The sequence below is a fragment of the Pseudophryne corroboree genome, chromosome 3 (genome assembly GCF_028390025.1).
Source record: "Pseudophryne corroboree isolate aPseCor3 chromosome 3, aPseCor3.hap2, whole genome shotgun sequence".
NCBI lineage: Eukaryota > Metazoa > Chordata > Amphibia > Anura > Myobatrachidae > Pseudophryne > Pseudophryne corroboree.
Window position 1 is genome coordinate 689,995,967 of NC_086446.1, and position 25,895 is coordinate 690,021,861.

The following is a 25,895-nucleotide window of genomic DNA, read 5'->3' on the forward strand; positions in this document are numbered from 1 at the left end:
TGGAGTTATTGCAGTTTCTTAAATGTCATATCATAATAATAAGCCACAATGGTGCTTTTGTATTTAAAATGATACATTTTGAAATGAATACAATCAGTACAGTGTGATCCTATGACATAGAGCAGGATTCCCAAACTCTGCCACAACAGTCCAGGTTTTACGGCTATCCATGATCAGAGGTGTAGCTAGGTGCCATGGTGCCCGGAGCAAGGGTATATTTCGCCCCCCTCTTCTGAATTGGGGGCCTAGCCAACATGTGAGTGCATGTTACATTTGAAAATAAAAAAATATTTTAAAATTGATGACAGGGCTGATTCTAGACTTTGTGGCGCTCAGGGTGAAAGTTTTACTTTGGTGCCCCCATGTGTAAAACAGGGACAGTGCACCTCTAAAACGCGCTGCAAAAATATAGAGTTGAGGTTTCATGGGAAAGGGGCGTGGTCACAGAATAGTAACAATTCACATTACATCGCAGAGTCCTTTATACACACTACAGTACAGTAGAGCTGCAATGGAAGTAGCTGTATTCACAGTAGCTATTTCATTGTTCAATTAAAATAAATTAAAAACACTATATATGTCCCGACTGACCTCACAACCCCCCAATCCCGCAATGAAAATAATGCTCCAAATGTGCCACCCCCCCACCCCCACCACAGATTGATAACTCCCTCAGTCTCTCAATGAAAATAATGCCCCACAACTGACCTCCCCCGACCTGATAATCCCCCAATGCCTCATGAAAATAAAGCCCTTGAAGTGCCATCCCACACCGGATAATCCCACTATATGTCTCAGTGAAAATAATGTCCCAAAATTGCCACCCAGACCTTATAACTCCCTCAGTGCCTCAATAAAAATCGTGTCTGAACTGTCAACTCTGGACATGATAACCAACTTTCCCCACCCCCATGAATATAATGTTCTAATGCTCTAGAACTACCGCCCCCCCCCCCCCCCCCCCCGCCCCAGACCTGATAACTGCCCCACAATATCAGTTATTCACTGGGCAGTAAAGGAGCTATTTAAGATGCATCTTCTTCCATTGCTATTTTATTCCAGTACCATATAATGCAGACAGCATTACTGACCTCAGTACACTAGAGAGAGCAGCAGTGAGCATCAGCAACCCCCCCTACACTGCAGTGAGCATCAGCGACCCCCCTACACTGCAATGAGCATCAGCAACTCCCCTACACTGCAGTGAGCTTCAGCGACCCCCCCTATGCTGCAGTGAGCATCAGCGCCCCCCCTACACTGCAATGAGCATCAGCAACTCCCCTACACTGCAGTGAGCTTCAGCGACCCCCCCTATGCTGCAGTGAGCATCAGCGCCCCCCCTACACTGCAGTGAGCATCAGCGTCCCCCGTGCACTGCAGTGAGCATCAGCGTCCCCCGTGCACTGCAGTGAGCATCAGCGTCCCCCGTGCACTGCAGTGAGCATCAGCGACCCCCGTGCACTGCAGTGAGCATCAGCGACCCCCATGCACTGCAGTGAGCATCAGCGACCCCCGCACACTGCAGTGAGCATCAGCGACCCCCACGCACTGCAGTGAGCATCAGCGACCCCGTGCACTGCAGTGAACATCAGCGACCCCCGCGCACTGCAGTGAGCATCAGCGACCCCCGCGCACTGCAGTGAGCATCAGCGACCCCCGCGCACTGCAGTGAGCATCAGCGACCCCCGCACACTGCAGTGAGCATCAGCGACCCCCGCGCACTGCAGTGAGCATCAGCAACCCCCGCGCACTGCAGACAGCGTCAACAACCCCCGCACACTGCAAACAGCATCCGTGACCCCCGCGCACTGCAGACAGCATCAGTGACCTCCATAGCTCCAGACAGCACTAAACTCATACCTTTAGTCTCGTAAAAAGAAAACATATATAGCAGTGGGGCAGCACTTACAGCACCATTAATGTGTCATTCCTCACAGCAGCTCGTCCAGTACGTACATGCTGAACTCCCAACTCCAGTCCCGCATCCCTCCTCCCAGCATTCCATGCGACTGCCCCTGCTTGTCTTCTCCGGCATTCTTCCTTTTATTTGTGGCCCACTACCAGTGCCAGCAACAGAAATCTTGTGGCCCGGTACACTTTTATTTCCCTTCCAGGTTGGTACAGAGTTGAGACACACACCCACACACTGTTGTGGACTGGACGAAGCTGTAAGGACTTTGATAGAGTAAAATAAATTGTATATGCTTTTTTAATACTCCTGCCGCTGGCTGACACTCAAATGCCCATTCAAATATTTATATTGTATGCCACATAGTGCTCCAGCTCACATTACGTGGAGCAACAACCCCCCCCAAACCACATTATATGCCATACAGTGCCCCAAATCACATTATGTGATCCACAGTGCCCCTAAATCACATAATATGCCGCACAATGCCCCCAATTCACATTATATGCCTTATAGTGCCCCCAATTCACATTATTTGCCACAACGCACTCCCAATTCACATTACAGGCCACAGTGTGTGTCCATTTCACATGATATAACTAAATGTTCATCCAAATTAAATTAAATACCACATCATGCACCCAAAATCAGTTTATATGCCTAACTATGCCCCAGTTCCCATTATACGCTCCCCTGTGCCCCCAAAATCACATAATATACCCTACTCTGTCCTCAAATAGCAAAATATACTCCACTGTGTCCCCATATAACCCACTGTGACCCCAGTTTAACAGAATACAGCAGCTTCTTTCTTACTTACATTGCATTCTCTCTCTATTTCTCTTCTATCTTTTTCTTCTGTTAATTCAACTTCTTCTTTCTGTGCCATGAAGCTCCTCATCACTGATGGTGATAATATTCAATGTCCTGCTGCAGCCTGGCCTGGAACAGCTGCAGATGGATGGGAGCCAAGTTGCAGCCAACCTGGCAGCTGGGGTCAGTACCTAGGGACCGTCAGCTGTGGTTACTGCTGTGCCAACACCAAGGCGCTGTGTGCGGTACGACCAAGCATGTGGCACAAAGGCCACTGGAAGAAACTGCTGGCCTGCGCAGCTCAGCTTCTCCCAGCTGAGACGCCGAGCTTAATGAAGCGGCTGCCGCACTGCAGATCAAACTTGCATTTGTGTCTGGGCCCTTCAGGAGCATGGTTGCAGCGGAGGGGAGGGGGGAGGAGAGGGGGACAGCGGCGCACCTTCTAACCTCCTCAGATCCTGGAACTCGCGCTCCACTGGAGCCACCCTCCCTAAGCCCCTGTCCATGATTAAGTCCATATGGTTACTTTAAGACAACATATTAGTATATGTAGATGTACAGCACCAGATTCCTCAATTAACGTCAAATTTTATGCAAAGTAAATGCTTGCTAAAAAAATCATTTATTTGCTTCAAATATTTTTTGAACTTTTGGACTTTTAACATCATTGTGTTAGTTGTTAATGCGGTGTACAAGAAGCAAAGTGAAGCAGCAACTAGAATGAATGGAAATCTGTCACAGATTCAAAGGATGCAACGGAGGCTCTGCAAGCGGTGGGGAGCAACCTTAGACTGACGCACCAACTGTTGGGTGGGAGAGTTATGCAAAGTTTAAATTCTGGGACTGCTACCATAGATAACAAGGATGCATTGAGTTCCTTATCAAAGCCATTGGAACATTACTGTACAAGTGTTGGCACACATCCAGACATCACAGATGCAGTTGTGTCAAACTGCAATCAACCCTGGAAGGGAACATTATTCGACTGCCATGAAACCTATTCTTAGCCCTTTTTAGATACAAACTCTGGCTTTAACCCAGCTCAGACCCAGGACCCAGGATACGGGTTGAAACCAGGTTTTCAGTACTTACCCCTGTGATGATCCCAGGTTTTTCTCAGGTCGTCACCATTCACACCAGAACCGGGTCTTCCAGTGACCCGGGTCTTCTGTCTAGCAGTGGGCGCTTGGAGATGATGTCATCTCCAGGCACTTCTGTGGCCACCAGCGAACTCCTTTTAGGCATGACTTGAGTCATACTTTTCACACATAAGCTGGTGCACTGTCCCGGGTTGCAAGTCCCGGGAATAACCTTGGTCAATTGCAGGGTCATGAACCCTGGCAAATTCCCAGGTTTTTGCTTATGTCTGAGAGGGATATTGGATACCTGAAGGGTACTAATTCCTTTAAACTAAAGTTTTCAAAAGCAGGGAATTTGGAGCTGTGGACCTTCTGAAATTGGGGATCAGATAAGGACAACAGGCATTCCTACATTGGATCGTTACATTGGCGGGTGCAGCCAACAGCTGGGCTAGCAGGAAACAGCCTACTGTTGCATTGTCTACCATGAAGCTGAGTACATGGCACTCACAGAAACAGCCAGAGAGCTATAGTCACTGAAGGAGACTTTGTGTGAATTGGGTCTTCTTAGTCCAAATTACGCCGTCAACATAACAAGCTCTGATAGCTAACTCCATCTTCGGATACTGTTTGCAGCACCTTCCTGTGGAATGAGCTCTCAGCAACAATTACTTGTGTGCACTGTCAGAGAAACACAGCCAGGACAGAATGTGGCAGCGTCATCTTTTGCCACTGATCACAGTGGCGAAAGAGCAGGTTTTACTATTTGCCGACACAGTTGCTTGTTGAAGCATCTTTCCCAACACGATTATATACATCTCTTACCATCACGATGAGTGACAATAAAAGTAATTGGGTACCAGGGAAAACTAGAACATAAGTTGTACATATGGGACAATCCTGTTATGAATTCTCTTGCTGTCACTTCAGTTGAATGTTTAAAGAACTGTCCACTTTGACACAGATGATCATGGCCGCCGCACTTTGTCAGAGGCTGAGACTGGGGAATTTACGTAAGGCAGTAAAAACATGTCCATTAACCACCATCACTATTATAGGAAAATGTGGTTTGCCTTGAGTTGTTTCCATTTTTGTGGGTTTATTTATATGGTGTTTTATTTATTTTTTGCTCATTTAACTATAAATAAAAAGTATAATACTGTACATTATATATATATATATATATATATATATGTATTAAGTGTTATGACACAAAGTGGGGTGTACTTGTTGGATGATGGGCTTTTGGCCCAAGCTGAAACCGGCACTGTCTCATTTACTGACGAGGACACTGAAAAGCTTTTATTTGACAAGCTTGAATTTGAAGCTCTACCTGCTGAAACACCTGTGGATTTATTCTACAAAGTGTTAAAACATAAACATAGACAAGTTGACCTTACTCTACATGGTCAATTTCTCTCAGAATATTTGAGACGCAAACAAATCCCGCAAGGTTTTCGTATCTCTAATGTTCCAACTTTGGGTAGAAACAATTCGGTCTTCTGCAGCCGGTGGTGTGGAGTACTGAACAAATGCTCGCTAGATCTTATGACCCTTGTGGTAGAGGAGGTTGGTTCAGAATTGAAAAAACTATTAACTGAAGTTGACTCTACCATTAAGTCACATACCGCCGTGCTGCAGAATGACAAGACCCAAAATTGGACTGAGCGATTGCAGTCCCAAATTGACACTTATAAACGGGATTTGATTTCATTTAAACAGAAAAAATTGTCGACAGTAACTAATGACTACCAGACGCACACAGTAGGCAGTAACACTAGTGACCGTTCTACCAGGCAACCTATAAGACGGAGGGCTCCACCTTTTTCTCAAGAATTCGTATCCTCTGCCTCTACCTTTGATACGGATTTTTATTATGGAGTGATTCCACTTGTTTTTTAGAAACAGGAGGTGAAACAACCTCGACTCACTCCAGGGTATTAAGAAGCGGCACAGACCGCACCCGCGGAGAGGGGGGTATCAAGAGAAGAGGTCGGAGGTGATGGCATTAAGCACTGTGTTTAATCTATCTGACACTGAGTTGAGTGAAGCTGAAACTAAGCTTCTCTCACGTGGTCTTTCGTTTGTTCCCACATGTAGGACCAATTCCTTTAAGAGGTCCATTGACCAATACAAATTTGGTCGTTCCCTCCGTCTGCGTGAATTTTTTGCCAATAAACCTACTAATGAAATCACATCTGTTTTCAGGCCCAAATCTACATTTGATCCGCCCTCCTCAAATCCCAGTATCAAAACGTTTTTGAGACTTGTACAGAGGGATTCTGAAACCTCTCCCCCTAAACAAATGTTTGATAATCTGTCGCCTGCAGAAAGGAAGGTGATTAAAACCTTAAGAGATTCCACCGATATAGTGATCTGCCTGGCGGATAAGGGCGGGGCTATTGTCGTCCAAAATTGGACTGACTATGATCAAGAAATTAACAGACAGCTAGCCGATGATTTGACCTACCGCAGGCTGTCTGTAAATCTTATGCCTAACATTAAATCCAGAATAGATTCTTGTTTGAAACTGGGATTCGAGCAGGGCCACATTTGCGAAAACGTACTTAATTATTTAACTGTTAATTCGCCTAAGTGTCCTATTTTGTACACACTACCCAAGGTGCATAAAGCACTCGTACACCCCCTGGGTAGACCTATCATCGCAGCAGAGGGTTCTCTACTACAACCCATTGCCATTTTCATTGACAGTATCTTGCAGTCCCTAGTTTTGAAAACTGAAAGCTACCTGAGGGATACTGGAGACTTTCTATCTAACCTTCAGAAGTTTGATCAGCTTAGTGAACATACCTTATTAGCCACAATGGATGTGTGCTCCTTGTACACGGTTATACCACACCAACAGGGTATAGAAGTTTTACGGACATTGTTTTCCAACTCTCCATGTAATGATTATCCAATGGAGTTTTTGTTGGAATTAACATCATTGGTACTAACATGTAATCATTTTATGTACAAAAACGATTATTTTTTACAGATCGCCGAAACAGCGATGGGGTCGAACCTGGCCCCGTCGTATGCTAACCTGTTCATGGCTAGTTACGAGAACACCTATGTACTACCAGTATACGGGCAAAAATGTTTATTTTTTTAAACATTTCATTAACGATATCTTCTTACTTTGGGGAGGTACTGAATCTGAATTCATTGACATGGTGAGTCAACTTAACTCACGGGATAGCCCGATCAAGTTTACATATTCAGTGTCTGCCACGTCCATCAATATTTTGGACGTCAATGTTACAAAAACTGGGAAACACCTAAATACTACCATGTTCCGCAAAACTACTGACCGTAATTTTACTTTACACGCAACCAGCCATCATCACCCTGCCCTGAAAGAGGGTTTACCAATTTCACAATTTCTTAGAGCTATGAGGATTAACTCTATTCCCTCTTTAAAGGATCAGCAATGTGCTGAAATAACTGCACGCTTTTTGGAGCGAGGCTATTCCAAAAATTCGCTGGAACGGTGTTTAAATAAAGCTAATAGTATTATTCATGGACAACATTCCAAAAGAAAAGTACGTGAGAATCGTATGATTTTTCCCACGCAGTTTGACGGTACCTCGGATAAGATGAGGAAGGCATTACGAAAACATTGGCCCATAGTAGCTTCTGATGGTAATCTCCCCTTTGCAGGAGTGCCTGCACCCATGGTGGCATACCGGCGGGGTGCCAACTTAAAACAGTTGTTAATGAGGCCTACTATGTTCCCTGAACAAAAAGTCAAATTTCCAGCTTATGCAAGCCAGACCAGGCAGTTTTTCGTGTGGAGGATGCACCACGTGTACATCCGTGTTGACTGGCCCTTATTTTCATCATCCACATACAGGGAAAAAGATATTTCTTAAATACCACCTTCAAGGTAGATTAGATTATGTAATTTACATCTTGAAATGCCCCTGTGGGCTCTGTTATGTTGGAATGACTACTCGTCCCTTTTCGGGACCGAATGGCCAACCACCGGTCCACAATCCACACGGCCTTGCTTTCTGGCCATGCCGATAAGCCTGTAGCGCAACATTTTTTGTCCGCCAGACATTAAGTAGCTACCATGAAATGCAAACTCATTGACTGGGTCCCACCATCTCAACAAGGTGGGGATAGGACCTTGATCCTTAAACAAAAAGAAAGCTTCTGGATACATAAACTAGATACGGTTGCCCCGAGGGGCCTCAATGAGGCTAACCCTCTTAATATTTTTTTATAATGAACAGTGATTTAAAATTGGTTCAGGGACCAAAGCCCGTGTCGATGAGGGTGTTACCCTTTAAGTATACATACACATGAACTGGCTGTGAGTATTATACAAGTATATGTTAATTTGTGTTATTTATGTTATGTGTTTTATGAATTTTTTTATTATTTTTATTATTATTATTTCATTTTTATTTTTTATGTGATTATTTTTTATGTGATTATTATTCATTTTTTTATGTGATTATTATTTTCTATGTCAATATATCCTTTTCTGGAACCCCCCAGGTCCTTGGCAGAATTCTAGTGCGACCAATTGCAGATTATCTCACATACTGCCAGTCGATTTATCTATTTGATATGTGGCATTCGTGTTTCTTTATTAGGATCGGTTAGGCTATAAAAGATGTATTAGGTATTATCTATGTGAGATCCCCTGTGACTGTGTCCCACTGATAACAGGCATTCATCCATATGTATAACCAGCAACCTGAATGGCATTTTTGTATAACAGGGATACCCTGAGCCGGCCATAGGCATTGGCAAACTAGGCAATTGCCTAGGGCATTTGGTGTGCCTAGGGGCATCAGCAGCTTCTGCTGATTAAAATGATATGCGGCATGCCTATATTCTGTGTGTAGCATTTCATATGCAGATACAGCCACAGTCTCACACAGTATATAGGCATGCTGCATATCATTTTAATCAGTATAAGCAGCTTGCGCATCCTAGCCACATAGCAATGCAAATAAGATGCATTTTCATAAAAAAAAGGTGCCCGACGTTAGCATTGAGGCAAGATTTATGAGGATACATCTGTATCCAAGCAGAGGCAGAGGTCACAGTGTTAGTGGCAGTGTGAGTGCTGTGTGCATGTGAGTGGGTTGGTTGTGCAGTAGTGTTCGGAATATGTGTAAGGAGCATTATGTGTGTCATGTAAAAATGCATTAATAATGTGCAACAAATGTGTAAGGGGCCCTATGTGTGTCATTATGTGTATTAGGGCATTAATAATGTGCAGCATATGTGTAACAGGGCACTACTGTGTGTGTGTCATTATGTGTATAGGGGCACTAATAATGTGCAGCAAATGTGTAGGGGGCACTATGTGTGTCATTATGTGTATAAGGGCATTAATAATGTGCAGCATATGTGTAAGGGACATTATGTGTAAAAGGGCATTAATAAAGGTTGTCCTAATGTGTAAGGCGCATTATGTTTATAAGGACATTAATAATGTGTCTCATATGTGTAAGGGGCATTACTGTGTGGCATTATGTGTATAAGGTGCTCTACTATGTGGCATTGCATATAGAAAGGGCACTACTGTGTCGTCTAATGTGAATATAGAGCAATATGGTGTGGTGTAATGTGAATAAGGAGCAATTCAGCGTGATGTAATATGAATAAGGGGCTCTACTGTGAGGAGTAACGTTTATAAGGTAAAGTGATACTTCTGTGGGATATAATATGAATTAAGGACACTATTGCATGATCACATGTGAATAAAGTTGCAGTACTGTGTGGCATAATTGGAATTGGGGTTACTATTGTGTGGCCATGCCCCTTGCCAGCAAAAAACACACACCTTTTTTGGCTGTGCGCGAAATGTGCGAACTCTTCCTATTTAAAATATAGGGGGTACAGACACCAAAATAAGGACTGCTATGGATGAGGGGTGGTGGTGCTGGAAAAGAGGTGAAAGGTCAGAGACGGAACCAGCGGTGGTGCTAGGGGGCACCAGCCAAAATCTTGCCTAGGGCATCATATTGGTTAGGGCCGGCTCTGGGGATACCCATTTGACTGACAGCCTTATCCACTACTCAGCCATGCGTACTGAGCTATGATGTCACTTCCGGTGGGCGGAACAGATATTCTACCAGTTTTTGGTATGACTAGGGTCTATTGAACCCTTTACCCCTGTGCCTTGAATTTTTTTCATATTTAGCGCTGGTTGTTATAAGCTTATAAAGTTTTATACTTGCTGTACCACTCGGCGGAGTTCCGGCGGTGCGACTTCCGGTCTATGGAACGCAGCTACTTCCGGTTCCTGGAACGCGGAAGTCGCTTGCCCAGCGGCCGCGACTACTGTAATTAGTTTGATTTTGAATATTACCCGGCTGCTACAGCTACAAATTGTGTATATAGATGGATCCAGTGTATTGGGACACTGAGACTGTGTTCACTTTTCATGTCGAGTGTGTGTATAGCACGAGATATAGCAGGTATGGGGTGGTGTAGCCGGGGCGCCCTCTCTCCGTGGTTGTGTGTGGGGACCAAAGCAATGATCACCTTAACTGTTGGATAGTGAACCCAATAATGATGTGTTGATATAAATTCTGATAAGTTTCAATAAAAAAAAAATAATTTAATACAATAATCACATATATACAAATAAAAGCATACCAAAAAGGTAAACTAGGAGCCGCAGGTGTTAGAGGAAGCGGGGTGGTCGAAAGATACAGCTCATGAGCTGTTTTGAATACTCATAAATATCTGTCCAGGGGTTTATGACCCGTCAGTAAGCTTTGGAGCCTAAGCAGGGTGTATCTTTCGACCACCCCGCTTCCTCTAACACCTGCGGCTCCTAGCTTACCTTTTTGGTATGCTTTTATTTGTATATATGTGATTATTGTATTAAATTATGTGTTTTTATTGAAACTTATCAGAATTTATATCAACACATCATTATTGGGTTCACTATCCAATAGTTAAGGTGATCATTGCTTTGGTCCCCACACACAACCACGGAGAGAGGGCGCCCCCGCTACACCACCCCATACCTGCTATTTCTTGCTCCAATTTTTGGGAAAAGAGGAAATCCCCAGAGGTGTATCCCAGGCTGCCCATCCCCTCTCCAGCGCCCAATAAGTTTTCTCACACCTTTTCTGCAAATGTATAGCACGAGATGTTTATTCTCTCACATAAGTGGCGCTTCCTGTCTCATGGTGTTAAATAGCTGGCAGCTGCGGTTGTGCAGCATGCAGCTATCACTAGTCGTCTGGCAGCAGAGTGGGAAGTAAGTTGGCTTATGTGGACTCTGGAGGTAGGAAAACCTCATTTTATCTGATTAGTGAAACATTCTGTTTGTGTTTATAGTTGTAGACTTTGCTGCTGAACCAATCCAGCATCTGCCGTATGATAGATAGCTGCTACTTGTTGTTTTTTAAGAAAACCATGTATGACTTAATTGTGTTGCTTTTGTGCCTGGAGTATGTGCATTCATGTGGGTGTGTGGTTGATAGGCTTTGCATTTTTTCCATTATAGTGGTCCTGTGTTTAAGGAGCTATTTTTGACTTTTCTGTGATCTAGCATTACCTTAGGTAATTGATGTAGCTTCTAGGTGTTCCCTATATTGTCTGGCTTTTGTGAGCTGATATGGTGGAGGCTGACCTTTACCCTTTACTGATATATTAGTGTGTTACCCAATTAGTACTATAAATGCCACTCCTTTCTGCTATAAGGGCCTGTGAGGCACTGGTGGTGGTGGTGTGTTTGTGATTCGATGTTTATATTACCCGATTCTACTATTTTTGATTGTTTAGATGTTATGAATTGCCGGTCTTGATAAAGGTCCATAAATAGGACCGAAACGTCGATTGTTAAAGGCAACATCGTTGAACCTGATTAAACTGATTGACACATCAACTTCTCTAAGAGACTGATTTTCGCGAGAGTGCACCCTGCACACAGGTGGTAGATGCGGTATATATATAAACCAGGTAGGGGTTGCATTCACAGGACTTCTGAATAAAACTTTCTGCTTATTTACAAGTCTGGTGAGGGCACCCCTACCTGGCTTTTGTGTTTATGGTACCCACTAAGAGCTTCTAACATGGGTAGCTACCCCAGCAATCTAATATATATGGTGTGAGTGTCGACCATCTGAAAAAATAAATAAAAAATAAAATATATATATATCAATGTATACATCCGGCACTCTGTATGAGGAAAGCATATGCCTGGGTGCCTTCCTTAGATTAATTCAGGTAGCATGCCTTTCCCACCTGTGGCTCAGGTATATCTGGAAAGGACAGAGGCGGCACTCCGAGGACTTTGAAAAATAGTTTATGTGCAAAGCATAGCAAATCAAATGTGTACAAACAATGGAAAAAACATGGAGGTCTTACAACGTTTCAAGGCAGCAAGCCTTTTCTTCAGGTAAGGTGACCCATGTAGAGTGTGTGGTGAAAAACAGCGAAACCAAACATACCAAGAGAAAAACTCACCTTTTAAAGACATGCTGGGACAGGTGTTCCCGGCGTCCGTGTTCGGGACTTCCGGGTGCGGCGCCCGAGTGGCGCATAGCTGACGTCATCGTTGCTAGGCAACGGGAATGCACACAGGCGCCGGGGAGACCCGACGTGTCTAGAAGGAATGTAAAAAAACGTGATACTAGACTGAAATGTACGACACCCAGAGAGGGTGAAACGTGGGAGTGAATGTGAATAAACATTTAAAAGGGTTAAAAACTGAGGCTCCACTGAAGATGCACAAGGAGAATATAGACTTAAAAAGGGGAATCAAACTTTAAAGAGAAACACCGTTTTAGCAACCAGTGTAATGCATGCGAGATGATAATTAATGCAAATAGCTCAAGTGGGCTAGCAGACTGTAATGTGATCAGGATGGGTCCCCACTAAGCTGCAGCACCCCAACATAAGGAAGGTAAAGGGGAAAGAAAGTGTTGGGTGGGGGGGGGAGGAGGGGTTGGAAAGGGGGGGAAGGGAGACAGAGGCCGAGGGGGGGGGTGGAAGGGGGGGGAAGGGGGGGGGGGTTGAGTGAGGAGGGAAGGGAAAAAGCAGGAAGGGAAGGGAGGGAGGGGAGAAGGGGGGTGGGGAGGGGGAAAGGGGGGGGGGGAAGAAGGGTAAGGATCAAGATTGGTAAGTATAGTGTTGCAAGAACACTTTTCAAGTAACTTTTTAAGTAAATATTTTACAAGAACACATTCCAAGTGAATTTTTCGTTAAGTCCGTTTGGTGACAGTGTGTCCAACAGGAAAATCCACTTCGATTCACATCTAGATAATGCTGTATGACGGTCGCCCCCTCTCACAGGGTTAGGGATGTGGTCGATGATCTTATATCGCAAGCTGGCGAGTGAGTGGCCTTGAGACTTAAAATGGCGTGCAACCGGTTGGTCCACAGGTTTGCCCATAAGCGATGCCTTAATGGCCGATCTATGCAGTGCCATCCTATCCCTGAGATTCCGAATTGTCTGTCCAACATATAGTAAGCCACATGGGCAGATGATAATGTATACGAAAAATTCACTTGGAATGTGTTCTTGTAAAATATTTACTTAAAAAGTTACTTGAAAAGTGTTCTTGCAACACTATACTTACCAATCTTGATCCTTACCCTTCTTCCCCCCCCCCCCTTTCCCCCTCCCCACCCCCCCCTTCTCCCCTCCCTCCCTTCCCTTCCTGCTTTTTCCCTTCCCTCCTCACTCAACCCCCCCCCCCCCTTCCCCCCCCTTCCACCCCCCCCTCGGCCTCTGTCTCCCTTCCCCCCCTTTCCAACCCCTCCTCCCCCCCCCCCACCCAACACTTTCTTTCCCCTTTACCTCCCTTATGTTGGGGTGCTGCAGCTTAGTGGGGACCCATCCTGATCACATTACAGTCTGCTAGCCCACTTGAGCTATTTGCATTAATTATCATCTCGCATGCATTACACTGGTTGCTAAAACGGTGTTTCTCTTTAAAGTTTGATTCCCCTTTTTAAGTCTATATTCTCCTTGTGCATCTTCAGTGGAGCCTCAGTTTTTAACCCTTTTAAATGTTTATTCACATTCACTCCCACGTTTCACCCTCTCTGGGTGTCGTACATTTCAGTCTAGTATCACGTTTGTTTACATTCCTTCTAGACACGTCGGGTCTCCCCGGCGCCTGCGTGCATTCCCGTTGCCTAGCAACGATGACGTCAGCTATGCGCCACTCGGGCGCCGCACCCGGAAGTCCCGAACACGGACGCCGGGAACACCTGTCCCAGCATGTCTTTAAAAGGTGAGTTTTTCTCTTGGTATGTTTGGTTTCGCTGTTTTTCACCACACACTCTACATGGGTCACCTTACCTGAAGAAAAGGCTTGCTGCCTTGAAACGTTGTAAGACCTCCATGTTTTTTCCATTGTTTGTACACATTTGATTTGCTATGCTTTGCACATAAACTATTTTTCAAAGTCCTCGGAGTGCCGCCTCTGTCCTTTCCAGATATACCTGAGCCACAGGTGGGAAAGGCATGCTACCTATATATATATATATATATATATAATTATACCACTTGAAACAACTGTAATAGTGCTTTAAATATGTTATTCCCTAGATTTTTTTATACGGATTCACTCATCTGTGACTGCAATCTTAAGTGGATCTTGAAGTGGGCAGTAATGTCATCCGTTCGTATTAGTGATGACACAGTTTGCGGGCACCCAAGCAGTGTCAGAGGACTGGCATTTCGTACATTACAGGAGAACCAATTGACATGCGGTAAGTTACAGTAGTTTATTCGTATATCACCATTGAAATGTATGTTGGCTTTTTTTCTGCTGCTTAGTGGAAGATAGTTTCCTTTGATACTAAAATAAGCAGTCAACCAGGCCAAACTGTGGTTGCAATCGGATGAATACCTGTATGTAGGGTCTTTAATTAAAAAAAACAACAACTTTGTTTTGGAGCTACTTACTTACACATTTTTACAGAAATTTGGCCCCCTTTAATTTTTATTCTAGACAAAACACATAATATATGTAAGGGATCAGCTAATACTTCTATAGGCAAAAGAAGGGTATAGAGACCATCTTATATCTTAGCGCAGAGTGAGATGAGACTTACTGTATTCATGATGTAAAAACACTGACACCCTGTGGTCTTAATGCAGATTTTGAGATTAAGTGGTTTGTATAATAGGCACCTTTTTTTAAATTTATTACCATTTTAAAGATATTATTTGCATTTTATATCATCATATTTCTACACTGATTTTGTTTAAAAGTGTAAACTATATGACCACCTTTTGCAAGTATTACCCACCTAGGAGCATATGTAGCAATTTTTATGTTTCATATACATTTAATATCATTTTATAATACAAAGGAAGTATGGAGAACATCAGCAAGGAACTTGTTACATGTTTTCCACATGTAATAGGTGTTTTATCACAGTGGAACACATAGAGGCAGCGCTGTTTACTTCTGGTTTAGCCCTATTGGAACGCAAACCAGAAGTAACCATATCCCTAATTTACTAAGAAGACAAACACCAGAGGCCGATATGCTCCTGAGTGCCTATACCGACCAGCACAAGAGGCTGCACACGTTCGTCACTAATGTCTGGATCCATGTGATAATGAACACTAGAGGCCACATGCATTCAGTGTTTGCTTCAATATCCTTGGCTGAAAGTCCGGACCCAAAACGACCATTATGTTGCACAAAACCGAAAATAGATACAATCTAAGAATTAGTGTTTTTATATGCAATTCATTCAGTATGTATTTACTAGCAGTTTTAATGTAATTGTTACCCCTGACCAGGTCCTAGATCCCTATGGGTTCCTACTTAAAAAAGGACACACACTATGATGTAAATTAGAGATCACACCCACTGGATCATGGGATTACACTAGGTATAAATATTCTACCTGGTGGATGTAGAGCACTACCCCGACAAAGACTAATACAGTCGAAATGCGATGGTGAGGTTCTGGGGGATGTTTCTCATATACTGATGATCCAACAAAGAGTGGTCTATTCATGAAGCAGTGAAAAGAGTGGAGAAGTGAGCCTGTGGAGAAGTTGTTTATGTCAGACGGAGGGGGATTGCCATACCTATGTTGTTCCATTATTGAATCTTTGCCCTACTACACTACAGGGTCAGACTGGCACACAGGGGTACAGGAGAAACCCCCGGTGGGCCCCACGGTCTGAGGACCCACCCCCTCCTCTAGAGATCAAGTTTCAGACTGTGGATTTGAATTGTACATTATACATATATTACATTATACTGCACCGGGCTATTATGTATTCTCTACAGTGCATTGCTGTTATTAATCTGCTACAGTATCATGCATGCACTAGCAGTATTTATTTACTATATATATTTATCAAGGGACACAGACCATGCACTCTCTAATGGTTAGCCAAACCTCTGTGGTGGCTGGCCACACCACTTCTGGAGGCTGGTCACACCTCTATGCACAGGCCCCTACCACGTAATTCCCCCGGTGGGCCCTTCATGCGCCAGTCTGACACTGCTACACTATATAGACTTTTATGTTTTTACTGTGTGTATATATATATATATATATATATATATATATATATAATATACACATATTTGAGGGACGTTTGATCACTGAAGATCTATATTAGAAGTTTGGGTCATTCAAGGACATTCAGACGTTAATAGCGAAGCATGAATTTTATATCTGCTACTTCCCATCATTGGGGGGGGGGGGGGGCTTCTTTTGATGTTGTCTTGCAATTATTATGAACTAATATATTGGACCCAGCATATGCTGGGCAACCTCAGTCTCCGCCCCATGCCACCCCGCTCCATCCCCGTTCCACCCTCTGCTCTGTCTTAATTGTATCCATTCTGGGTAGAACAAGTACAGGTGAAAGGTATGTGTTGTTTGCATATTGCATAAATCCCAAAGAGGATTATTCATTGTGAAATTAAGATTGCACGGGGACTAATTAAATTTCAGATATCTGCGCTATTGGCTCAAAGAATCTTATTCAGAGTAGTGTGCTACTCATTGCTTGCGTTCTACTCTAATTGTTGTAGGACTGTGTATGCGAAGGACCTATGTGCAGAACAGGTCCTGCATTATTGCTCACAGTTCCCCCAAGCCACAACATGATTGACATGATGCAGCCATTTGGGGGCAGAGTGAGGGCGTGTCATCCGCTTTTTCTGGGAGTGCTGAGGCCAGGATCTGTATCAGAGGATGCAAATTTCCTGGCTTCACAAGCGCACAGGAAGTGTCCCGTTTGAGTACGCTTGGCCAAAGGTCGGATCTCCATAGCTTTCAGGTGGCGTCTTTACTCCTTAGACGCCTCCTACAGCATTATTTGTACAATACTGCCTCCTACAGCATTAGTTGTACGATACTGCCTCCTACAGCATTAGTTGTACGATACTGCAACCTACAGCATTAGTTGTACAATACTGCCTCCTACAGCATTAGTTGTACGATACTGCCTCCTACAGCATTAGTTGTACGATACTACAACCTACAGCATTAGTTGTATGATACTGCCTCCTACAGCATTAGTTGTATGATACTGCCTCCTACAGCATTAGTTGTATGATACTGCCTCCTACAGCATTAGTTGTATGATACTGCCTCCTACAGCATTATTTGTACGATACTGCCTCCTACAGCATTAGTTGTATGATACTGCAACCTACAGCATTAGTTGTATGATACTGCCTCCTACAGCATTAGTTGTATGATACTGCCTCCTACAGCATTAGTTGTAAGATACTGCCTCCTACAGCATTAGTTGTACGATACTGCTTCCTACAGCATTAGTTGTACGATACTGCTTCCTACAGCATTAGTTGTACGATACTGCAACCTACAGCATTAGTTGTACGATACTGCAACCTACAGCATTAGTTGTACGATACTGCAACCTACAGCATTAGTTGTATGATGCTGCCTCCTACAGCATTAGTTGTACGATACTGCCTCCTACAGCATTAGTTGTACGATACTGCCTCCTACAGCATTAGTTGTACGATACTGCCTCCTACAGCATTAGTTGTATGATACTGCCTCCTACAGCATTAGTTGTATGATACTGCCTCCTACAGCATTAGTTGTATGATACTGCCTCCTACAGCATTAGTTGTACGATACTGCCTCCTACAGCATTAGTTGTACGATACTGCAACCTACAGCATTAGTTGTACGATACTGCAACCTACAGCATTAGTTGTACGATACTGCCTCCTACAGCATTAGTTGTACGATACTGCAACCTACAGCATTAGTTGTACGATACTGCCTCCTACAGCATTAGTTGTATGATACTGCCTACTACAGCATTAGTTGTACGATGCTGCCTCCCACAGCATTAGTTGTACGATACTGCCTCCTACAGCATTAGTTGTACGATACTGCCTCCTACAGCATTAGTTGTACGATACTGCCTCCTACAGCATTAGTTGTACGATACTGCCTCCTACAGCATTAGTTGTACGATACTGCCTCCTACAGCATTAGTTGTACGATACTGCCTCCTACAGCATTAGTTGTACGATACTGCCTCCTACAGCATTAGTTGTACGATACTGCCTCCTACAGAATTAGTTGTACGATACTGCCTCCTACAGCATTAGTTGTACGATTCTGCCTCCTACAGCATTAGTTGTACGATTCTGCCTCCTACAGCATTAGTTGTACGATACTGCCTCCTACAGCATTAGTTGTACGATACTGCCTCCTACAGCATTAGTTGTACGATATTGCACAGCTACTTCTCTGATGCTGTGCAATACAATGCAGTGCAACTGTGAACCAGGCTGAAAGTCTCCTAGGTAACATGATGTGTACTGGTTTAAACACAGGTGCATGAACAGAGTTTATAAGCCACTAATATTTGAGAAGCTCAAGAATGACATTCATCTTCTTAATATGTAATCCCTAAAGAACCATTTAACAGTAGACATAATAAAACAAATTAACAACATGGACACCAGGGATAAAGTTAACAGGTCACAGCTGTTATTTATCGAACTAAAGATGTAACCTAAAGAGAATTGGGTAGCTTATGCTGCATTCAGACTGCAAATGCCGGATCCTACCCGGTAAGACAATCGTGTACTTACCGGGTGGGATCCAGCATTTGCACTCTGCTGCTGGCTTTCCGACCCGGCAATATACCGGGTCGGTTGCCATAACAACAGAGCGCGCAGCAGCAGCGGGGGTGGAGGCGGTGTCGGGAGATGAGCTCATCTCCAGCGCCACCTCTCCCTATCTTGTGAATGGGAACCGTGTCGCATCGACACGGCTCCCATTCACACCGCACCTGACCCGGTAATCAACCCGGGTAAAACCCTTCTTTTTTACCGGGTTGATTTACCGGGTCAGGCGACCCACTAAATCGGCCAGTGTGCTTTCACATCGCACACTGACCCGGTTCGACACGGCAATATGCCGTGTCGGTACCGGGTTATTTGTGCGATGTGAAAGGGGTATAAGGAAGATAGATTACCTTCCCAACATGATGATTGCCACAATCATCCACAAAATAAAAAAACACTTTTCTGCACATAGCATACCACTCAAGTTACAGTACTTACTGACAATGGCATGCAGATGGGTGAGATCCAGGGCCAGATGCATCATCGCTTGGAAAGTGATAAAATGGAGAGTGAAAGTACCAGCCAATCACCTCCTAACTGCCATGTCACAGGCTGTGTTTGAAAAAGGAGGTGATTGGCTGGTACTTTTTCACTCTCCATTTTATCACTTTCCAAGCGATGATGCATCTAGCCCCCAGACTTTCACCAGTGAATGGGGTATCTATGTGAGCAATAGTACTCACTATCCACAGTCCCATGAACTAGCAGAAAGACTAGTATGTTCTGGAAAGCATATGTTTCAGAAATGTTTTAGAGATGGTTCTGACATGTTTATGACACTGCTCAATTTGAGAAATACTCAGAAAGATGGACTTCCCTCTCTTGCTCAACGTCTTCTATCCAGGTGCACCAGCATCATCATTTCCACCACCAAGTTCAAACTTAGAACATAGGTAGAGAACAATATGCCCTGCAAAACTCCAGGTAACGCTAAAAGCAACTCAAGATATAACATCCCATCACTTAAGACCGTTGTCCCTTGGGCAGACTGTCCGCATCCAGATCTCTGTCTGGTTTCACATAGTCGGGACTCTGCATGGCTCTTCCAACAGACCCAACAGCTAAGTTGTGCAATCTGATGGCGGTTTGTATGAGCGCTACATGCTCCACCTCCAAGGAGTGTGAGCTAACACCTCCACCTCACCTGACACCAGCTGAGGCTATTGAAATACCCATCAGAATGGACAGTGAGTCCCCTGAAGAAACACCTATTGGGGTGCAGGACATTCCCATGCCCTTGCCCAGTAGTCTAATGGTTTACTAGGTACTGGTTTTCGGGAGTATTGGAATCTTAAAAATAGGTCATCCATTTCACATGAATATAAACATTTTTTTTATAAGTGTACTGTAGAGAATACTACACATACACACTGCTACTTTAATGGTGTGTACACACGGTGAGATTTTTTTCTTACGATGTAGACTATATAGTAAAAAAAAAATTGTAAGAAAAGTTAGTGCAGATCGCAAGGTGAAAGTGACCTTGCGATCCCGATTCGATGCCGATGCGCGGACGGCATCGCAAGAATAGATAGACTGTGCAGGCAAGTCAATTTTGACTATCTCTATTGAAGAGATAGTCAAAATTGACACTTAGTCAAAATCGCACATAGGGGGATATCCAATTATCCCCGTTAAAACATCGGGTCCGAAAAATGGCCGTTTATCAGACTTTTTTCCGACTTTTCACCGATTTTTTTTTTTTTTTTACAGGCTATCCTGTTAAATCATGTGTAAAAAAAACAAAAAAAAACCTTTCTCCTGAAAACACACAGGTTTAGTGAAACCTGTGTGTTTTCGGGTGAAACAGCCCCGTTTTCGGACGAAAACAGGGCTGTTTCCGGGGACTCTGCGTCGCCTGCCGGAGGCAGGTGAAACAAAATCCCTGATAAGCCGGCGCGTGCCGCGGCTTATCGGGTCTAATTACATAGCCCCCGGCGGGACAATTAGTCCGGGTAAAAAACCGGGGCTAATTGGATATCCTCCAAAGTCAGTATCGCAAGCACATAATGAGTGTGCTTGCGATACTGACTATGTCCCAATCTAGCCCCTGTCGCATAGTGAGAATCGGGCATAGCCCAAATCTCACCGTGTGTATGGGCCTTTAGAATGATTAGATCTGCACACAAAAGTAGGAACCAGTTATTCAAAATAATACAGTATATTCACTTACATTTTCCTTTCCTAAAATGCCTGCTGCCAGAGACCGTTGTAGATTGAGAAGGTGTTAGTGGAGTGTTTGCAGTGAATGCAGGTAACAAGAGCATGTAACGTCCAAATGTCACTGACGTCTGTCCTGACTGCAAGCTTAAGTATATACTATATGGGGTAACTAGAAACCAATTGGTTCTCTGCCCATACCCATTTACAATACATGCTTTTACTAGTGTTAAAAAAACATCACTAGAAGAGGCATGTGTGTAAGGGACTGAGGGGGAAAGAAGGTTTCACTTAAAAGTAAGTGTCTGGGTTTGGTTTTATTTTTTGCGGGGTGGGGGGTTTGTTTACTAGTTTAAAGAAGTCTAGGCATTTTGAAACTGGGACTAGAAGATATAACAAAACACAATTTGTGAACCAGCTTGTGTCTTTTAAATGTTACCTCATACTGAGTTTATGCTGCCTGATAATGAAGACAATAATGTGCCAGAAGGGAAAACTGGCATGAGGTTATGGATTATAATTGTCGCTAATGGCTTCCTGTATTTTTAAGGGGAATTATTTATTGCTTAAAATGTGATCTGCATATAAACGGTGGCTTCCTGTGCAATAAAATGTAATGCTAAATATTTGGTCAGAGAATCTGGATGCTGAATCCCTATGATACTGCCCAATTCTATTAGGTCTATAATTCATACTCACACCATGCATGTATGTTTGCCAAAATGCCAACAGAGCTGGGCTGTGTCTCTAAACAAATATTGTAAAATTACATTTTCTAATAAAGCACTAGTAGTGACTAACGATTAATTGGCTAAGGTGAGAGTACCTATTGGGTACATTTGTCAAAATGGGATGTATATAGTTGATGTGCTCTCATCTGTCCAGAGTAATGATTTGTGACTCCAGTCTGTCTTATGTAGGCAGGTGGTGGCATCAAACACAGGGCCGGATTATGCCCCTGCCCCGTTTCCCTCCCGCCCCAGCTGACCACCAGCAGCTGCTGGCTGCACTCACTGCTCACCTCCCCCCTCCCAACGAGGCCGGCCACCGGCAGCGTCGAGAGAAGACTCCAGCCTGCCGGGGCAGGAGGGATCCACGCTGTCTGGAGAGGAGGGTGGCTGTGCATGTGGCTACTTCCCCCCTCTTCTCGGGCAGCATGGTTAGGGACTGAGTCAAGCAATCTCCAGCCTCCGCCAGCAGCAGCATCTCTCCTGGCAGCAGCAGAGGCAGGAACATTGATCCCTCCTGCCCCGGCAACCTGGAGAGTGGCGACAGAATGGTGCAGAGCTCCGTCCAGGTGCCCCTTAAGATGATAACGCACCACCCAGTCATCTCCTTATTGTCATTTTTCAAACCCATAATGATTGGCTGGCGCGTTATCACCTTCCCCTTATCACTGCTCTATCACTTCCCCAGGCCAGATTCCTGGGGGGGGGGGGGGCGGGGTTGGATTTCATTTTTGGGCATTTCTTTTCTGTAATTTTTTTTATTGCAACTGCTGCTCCGCCCACTGCATTTTTTTAAGAAATATACACATCGCTGGGAGGAATGAGTTACGGAACCCGCCTAGCAACTGTACGGCAGAGTTAAAGTGGCCCTGGCCTGTCAGCCGCTGGAATGAGACTGAAAAACATGCGCTGCTGCCTATTGCTGACAGTGCAGAGAGAATTCTCAGTTACCGAACCACATATACAGGCTGCCCTGTCCTGACACAGCATTCTGGATGGTGCTACCCTCTAGCTGTTAGCCCGCCTTCCCCTTCTCCTCTTGTGGCGGGAACCAACGAGAATCTGAAAGGATGAGGAGCGATACAGAATCTGTCAGTCCAGAAGGGCAAGTTGGTGGTGCTTGGAGGGAGACAGGGCACGATAGTGGTGCTTGGAGAGAGACAGGGCAGGATGGTGGCGCTGGAAGGAGACAGAGCAGGATCGTGGACCTGGAAGAAGGCAGAGCAGGATGGGGACACTGGAAGGAGACAGAGCAGGATGGTAGCACTGGAAGAAGACAGGGCAGGATGGTGACACTGGAAGGAGACAGAGCAGGATCGTGGACCTGGAAGAAGGCAGAGCAGGATGGTGGTGCTGGAAGGAGACAGAACAGGATCGTGGACCTGGAAGAAGGCAGAGCAGGATGGGGACACTGGAAGGAGACAGAGCAGGATGGTAGCACTGGAAGAAGACAGGGCAGGATGGTGACACTGGAAGGAGACAGAGCAGGATGGTAGCACTAGAAGAAGACAGTGTAAGATGGTGGTGCTGCAGTGTCGAAGGGGGTGTGGCTGGAGAGTCAAAGGGGGGCGACCTTGTAGAGATGCAGAGGGATGGCGCTAGCGAGATGCAGATAGGGATGAGCCTAGAGAGACAGGAGGCAGGAGGCTGGAGAGACCCAGGGGGCAGGAGGTGACAAAGGGAGTCTAGCTGAACCTCTGTTGTATGATAATGACATTAGATTTCTTTCCACACTGTGTACATTGTAGAGTAGCTAAATATACAGTACTTCTTATTAAGTGGCCTAACATTTATGTTCCAGTTGGTGGCAGAAGTACAGAATATGCATATAAACTTTATTTAATGCTGTCAAAATCCATAAAGCGTTGGCGGCCCCAGACCCCCGGCCATCTACTTTCAATTTACATACCAGCACTTCTACTTACTAGCGACAATAACTCATCTGCTCAACATAAGTGGGATGTCAATTTGCTATAACATCTGGCTCAACAACTTTAGGTGGGCACAAGGGCGTTTCTAGAGAGGAGGATGCCTGTGTACAGGCTCCGTCTGGACCCTCTCCTCTCTAGCTGGCAGCGCTGTATTTCTGGTCACTAGGCGACCCTAGCGCTGCCCCAGAGTCTACAGTGCTGCGCCATTTTCCTAGTGATTCCTGCAGCAGCGCTGCTGCGCCGCGGTGCAGTGTAGGCGGGTGTGGTATGAGTTGCCGGCGCTTGGGATCCCGGCGGCCAGCATACCGGTGCCGAGATCCCAATTGCCGGCATGCTGGCAGAATGGCGGGCGCAAAAGAGCCCCTTGAGGGCTCGCTGTGCTCGCCATGCTGCAGGCACAGTGGCGTGTACGTGCGCCACGCTAATTATTCTCCCACCAGGGGTGTCGTGGACACCCCATGAGGGAGAATACTTGTCGGTATACTGGCGGTCAGGATTCCGGCATCGGTATGCTGAGCGCCGGGATCCCGACAGCTGGTATATCAAGTGCCAGCCTTGGACCCTAAGGTATAGTTACGTTTTTATTCTATTTTAGGTGAATGTGCAAAATAAACTCAAGGACGCACTATCCTATGTTTGACTCTTTGCACAGAAACATAGAATTTGATGGCCTGAACGACTGACTGCAGGGATGTCGGAACAGTGAGCAGCGCGGGGGGGGGGGCGGGGGGGTATGCTTAGGCTGCAAAGGGAGGGGTAGGGTTAGGCTGCGGGGAGGGGGGCTTAGGGTTAGGCCCCCCTGAGGATGTCTAGGTTTAGGCTGTGGAGAAGGGGGGTTAGGGTTAGGTACCAACGGGGAGGGTCAGCAGGGTTACTCTAAGGGGTGGGGGGTTAGGTTGCAGTAAGGGAGCGTTAGGGGGTAAGGGCCGCAATTTTTTTAGCCCCAACTCGGCCCATCTAGTCTGATCCTTTTTCTTTTATCCTTTTGGTAACCCTATTTGTTTCTTAGTTCCTTGTAAGAATATTCTTATGCCTATTCCAAGCATGTCTAAATGGCTTTATTCTCTACTTTGCCTCTAGATACATTAAGCCTTGCTGCAATTCAGTGGACGTAATGATCTTTCTGTAGAAGCCTGGTACCAGAGTGGTTTAAGAGAGGAGAGAGTCTGTATGCTGTCTCCATACCAGGGCTGGTTAAAGGGAGGGATGACGGGCACACACTGTTGGGCCCCCACTCAGAGTCAGTCTGACCCTGCAATTGGTGGCACCTGTTCCCTGACTGTATACAGCTCAGAGCGGCTCCCTTGTCCCCTCATCAGTGTCACCTGATACATCACTTCTGTGCCACTGATAAGGGGACATGAGAGCAGCTGCTCTGCCCTGTATACAGTCTCTACATGTAGAGCTGGAAGTATACTGCTACGGGAGCTGGAGGTGAGTACTCAGGGATCACGGGGGGGGGGGGTAAGTGCACTGTGCAGCATACAGGAGGGTTGCCAATTTTTTATTTTGGCGGGGAGGAGGCAAGGGGCTACCACAATTTATTTGCCCCGGGCCCTCACAATCCTTAATCTGATCCTGCCCCATACTCTTTTGTTGGTGCGGTTGGCAAGTAGACTCTAGCACTGTGCCAGGGACTGCTGCACATGCGCAGATCTTTGGGACAATGGCAGATGCACCATTTTGTTGGTTATTTCTGCTCCGCTGGAGTGGTAAGTATAATGTATGGATGCAGTGTAGCCCTGCACCTTTTATAGATATTACTATGGTTCCGCTAGTAATGCCTAACGTCATTGCATATGAAAAGAGTAGAGTTAGCAATCAATCCAACAAATGGTTACATTTTCTGCAATTTAGCAACCTGACAATTAGGGAAGACCAAAACTGCTGAGGAGCCGCACTTTAGAATAGAATATTGATGCACCATTAATGTTATAGGACATGCACAGAATAGAAAACCCTAATTTATTAAGGTGCAGTTTTTAAAATCACTCAAACCCGCCCCCAAAAATGACTGAAACAGCAGGTGAGTGAATTGATTTTGACAGGAAAATCATCCAGTTGGATTTGACAGAATTAAGATGACTCTTGCCAGACAAGACTGGAATTACAGAATGAACTACAAATATAAAATGCAAGTACACAATCACACCATCCTCCTAACACACCCCCAGTTGAGT

At 44.9% G+C, this 25,895-nt stretch overlaps 1 protein-coding gene across 1 annotated transcript in view; it reads left to right on the forward strand.

Annotated features, from left to right (window-relative positions):
* Positions 1–25,895, forward strand: part of ADGRA1 (adhesion G protein-coupled receptor A1) — a 1,405,372-nt gene that overhangs the window by 347,445 nt on the left and 1,032,032 nt on the right. The window contains exon 6 of the mRNA XM_063962017.1: positions 14,345–14,508. Coding sequence (XP_063818087.1) covers positions 14,345–14,508 — 164 coding nt within the window. The remainder of the gene's footprint in view (positions 1–14,344; positions 14,509–25,895) is intronic.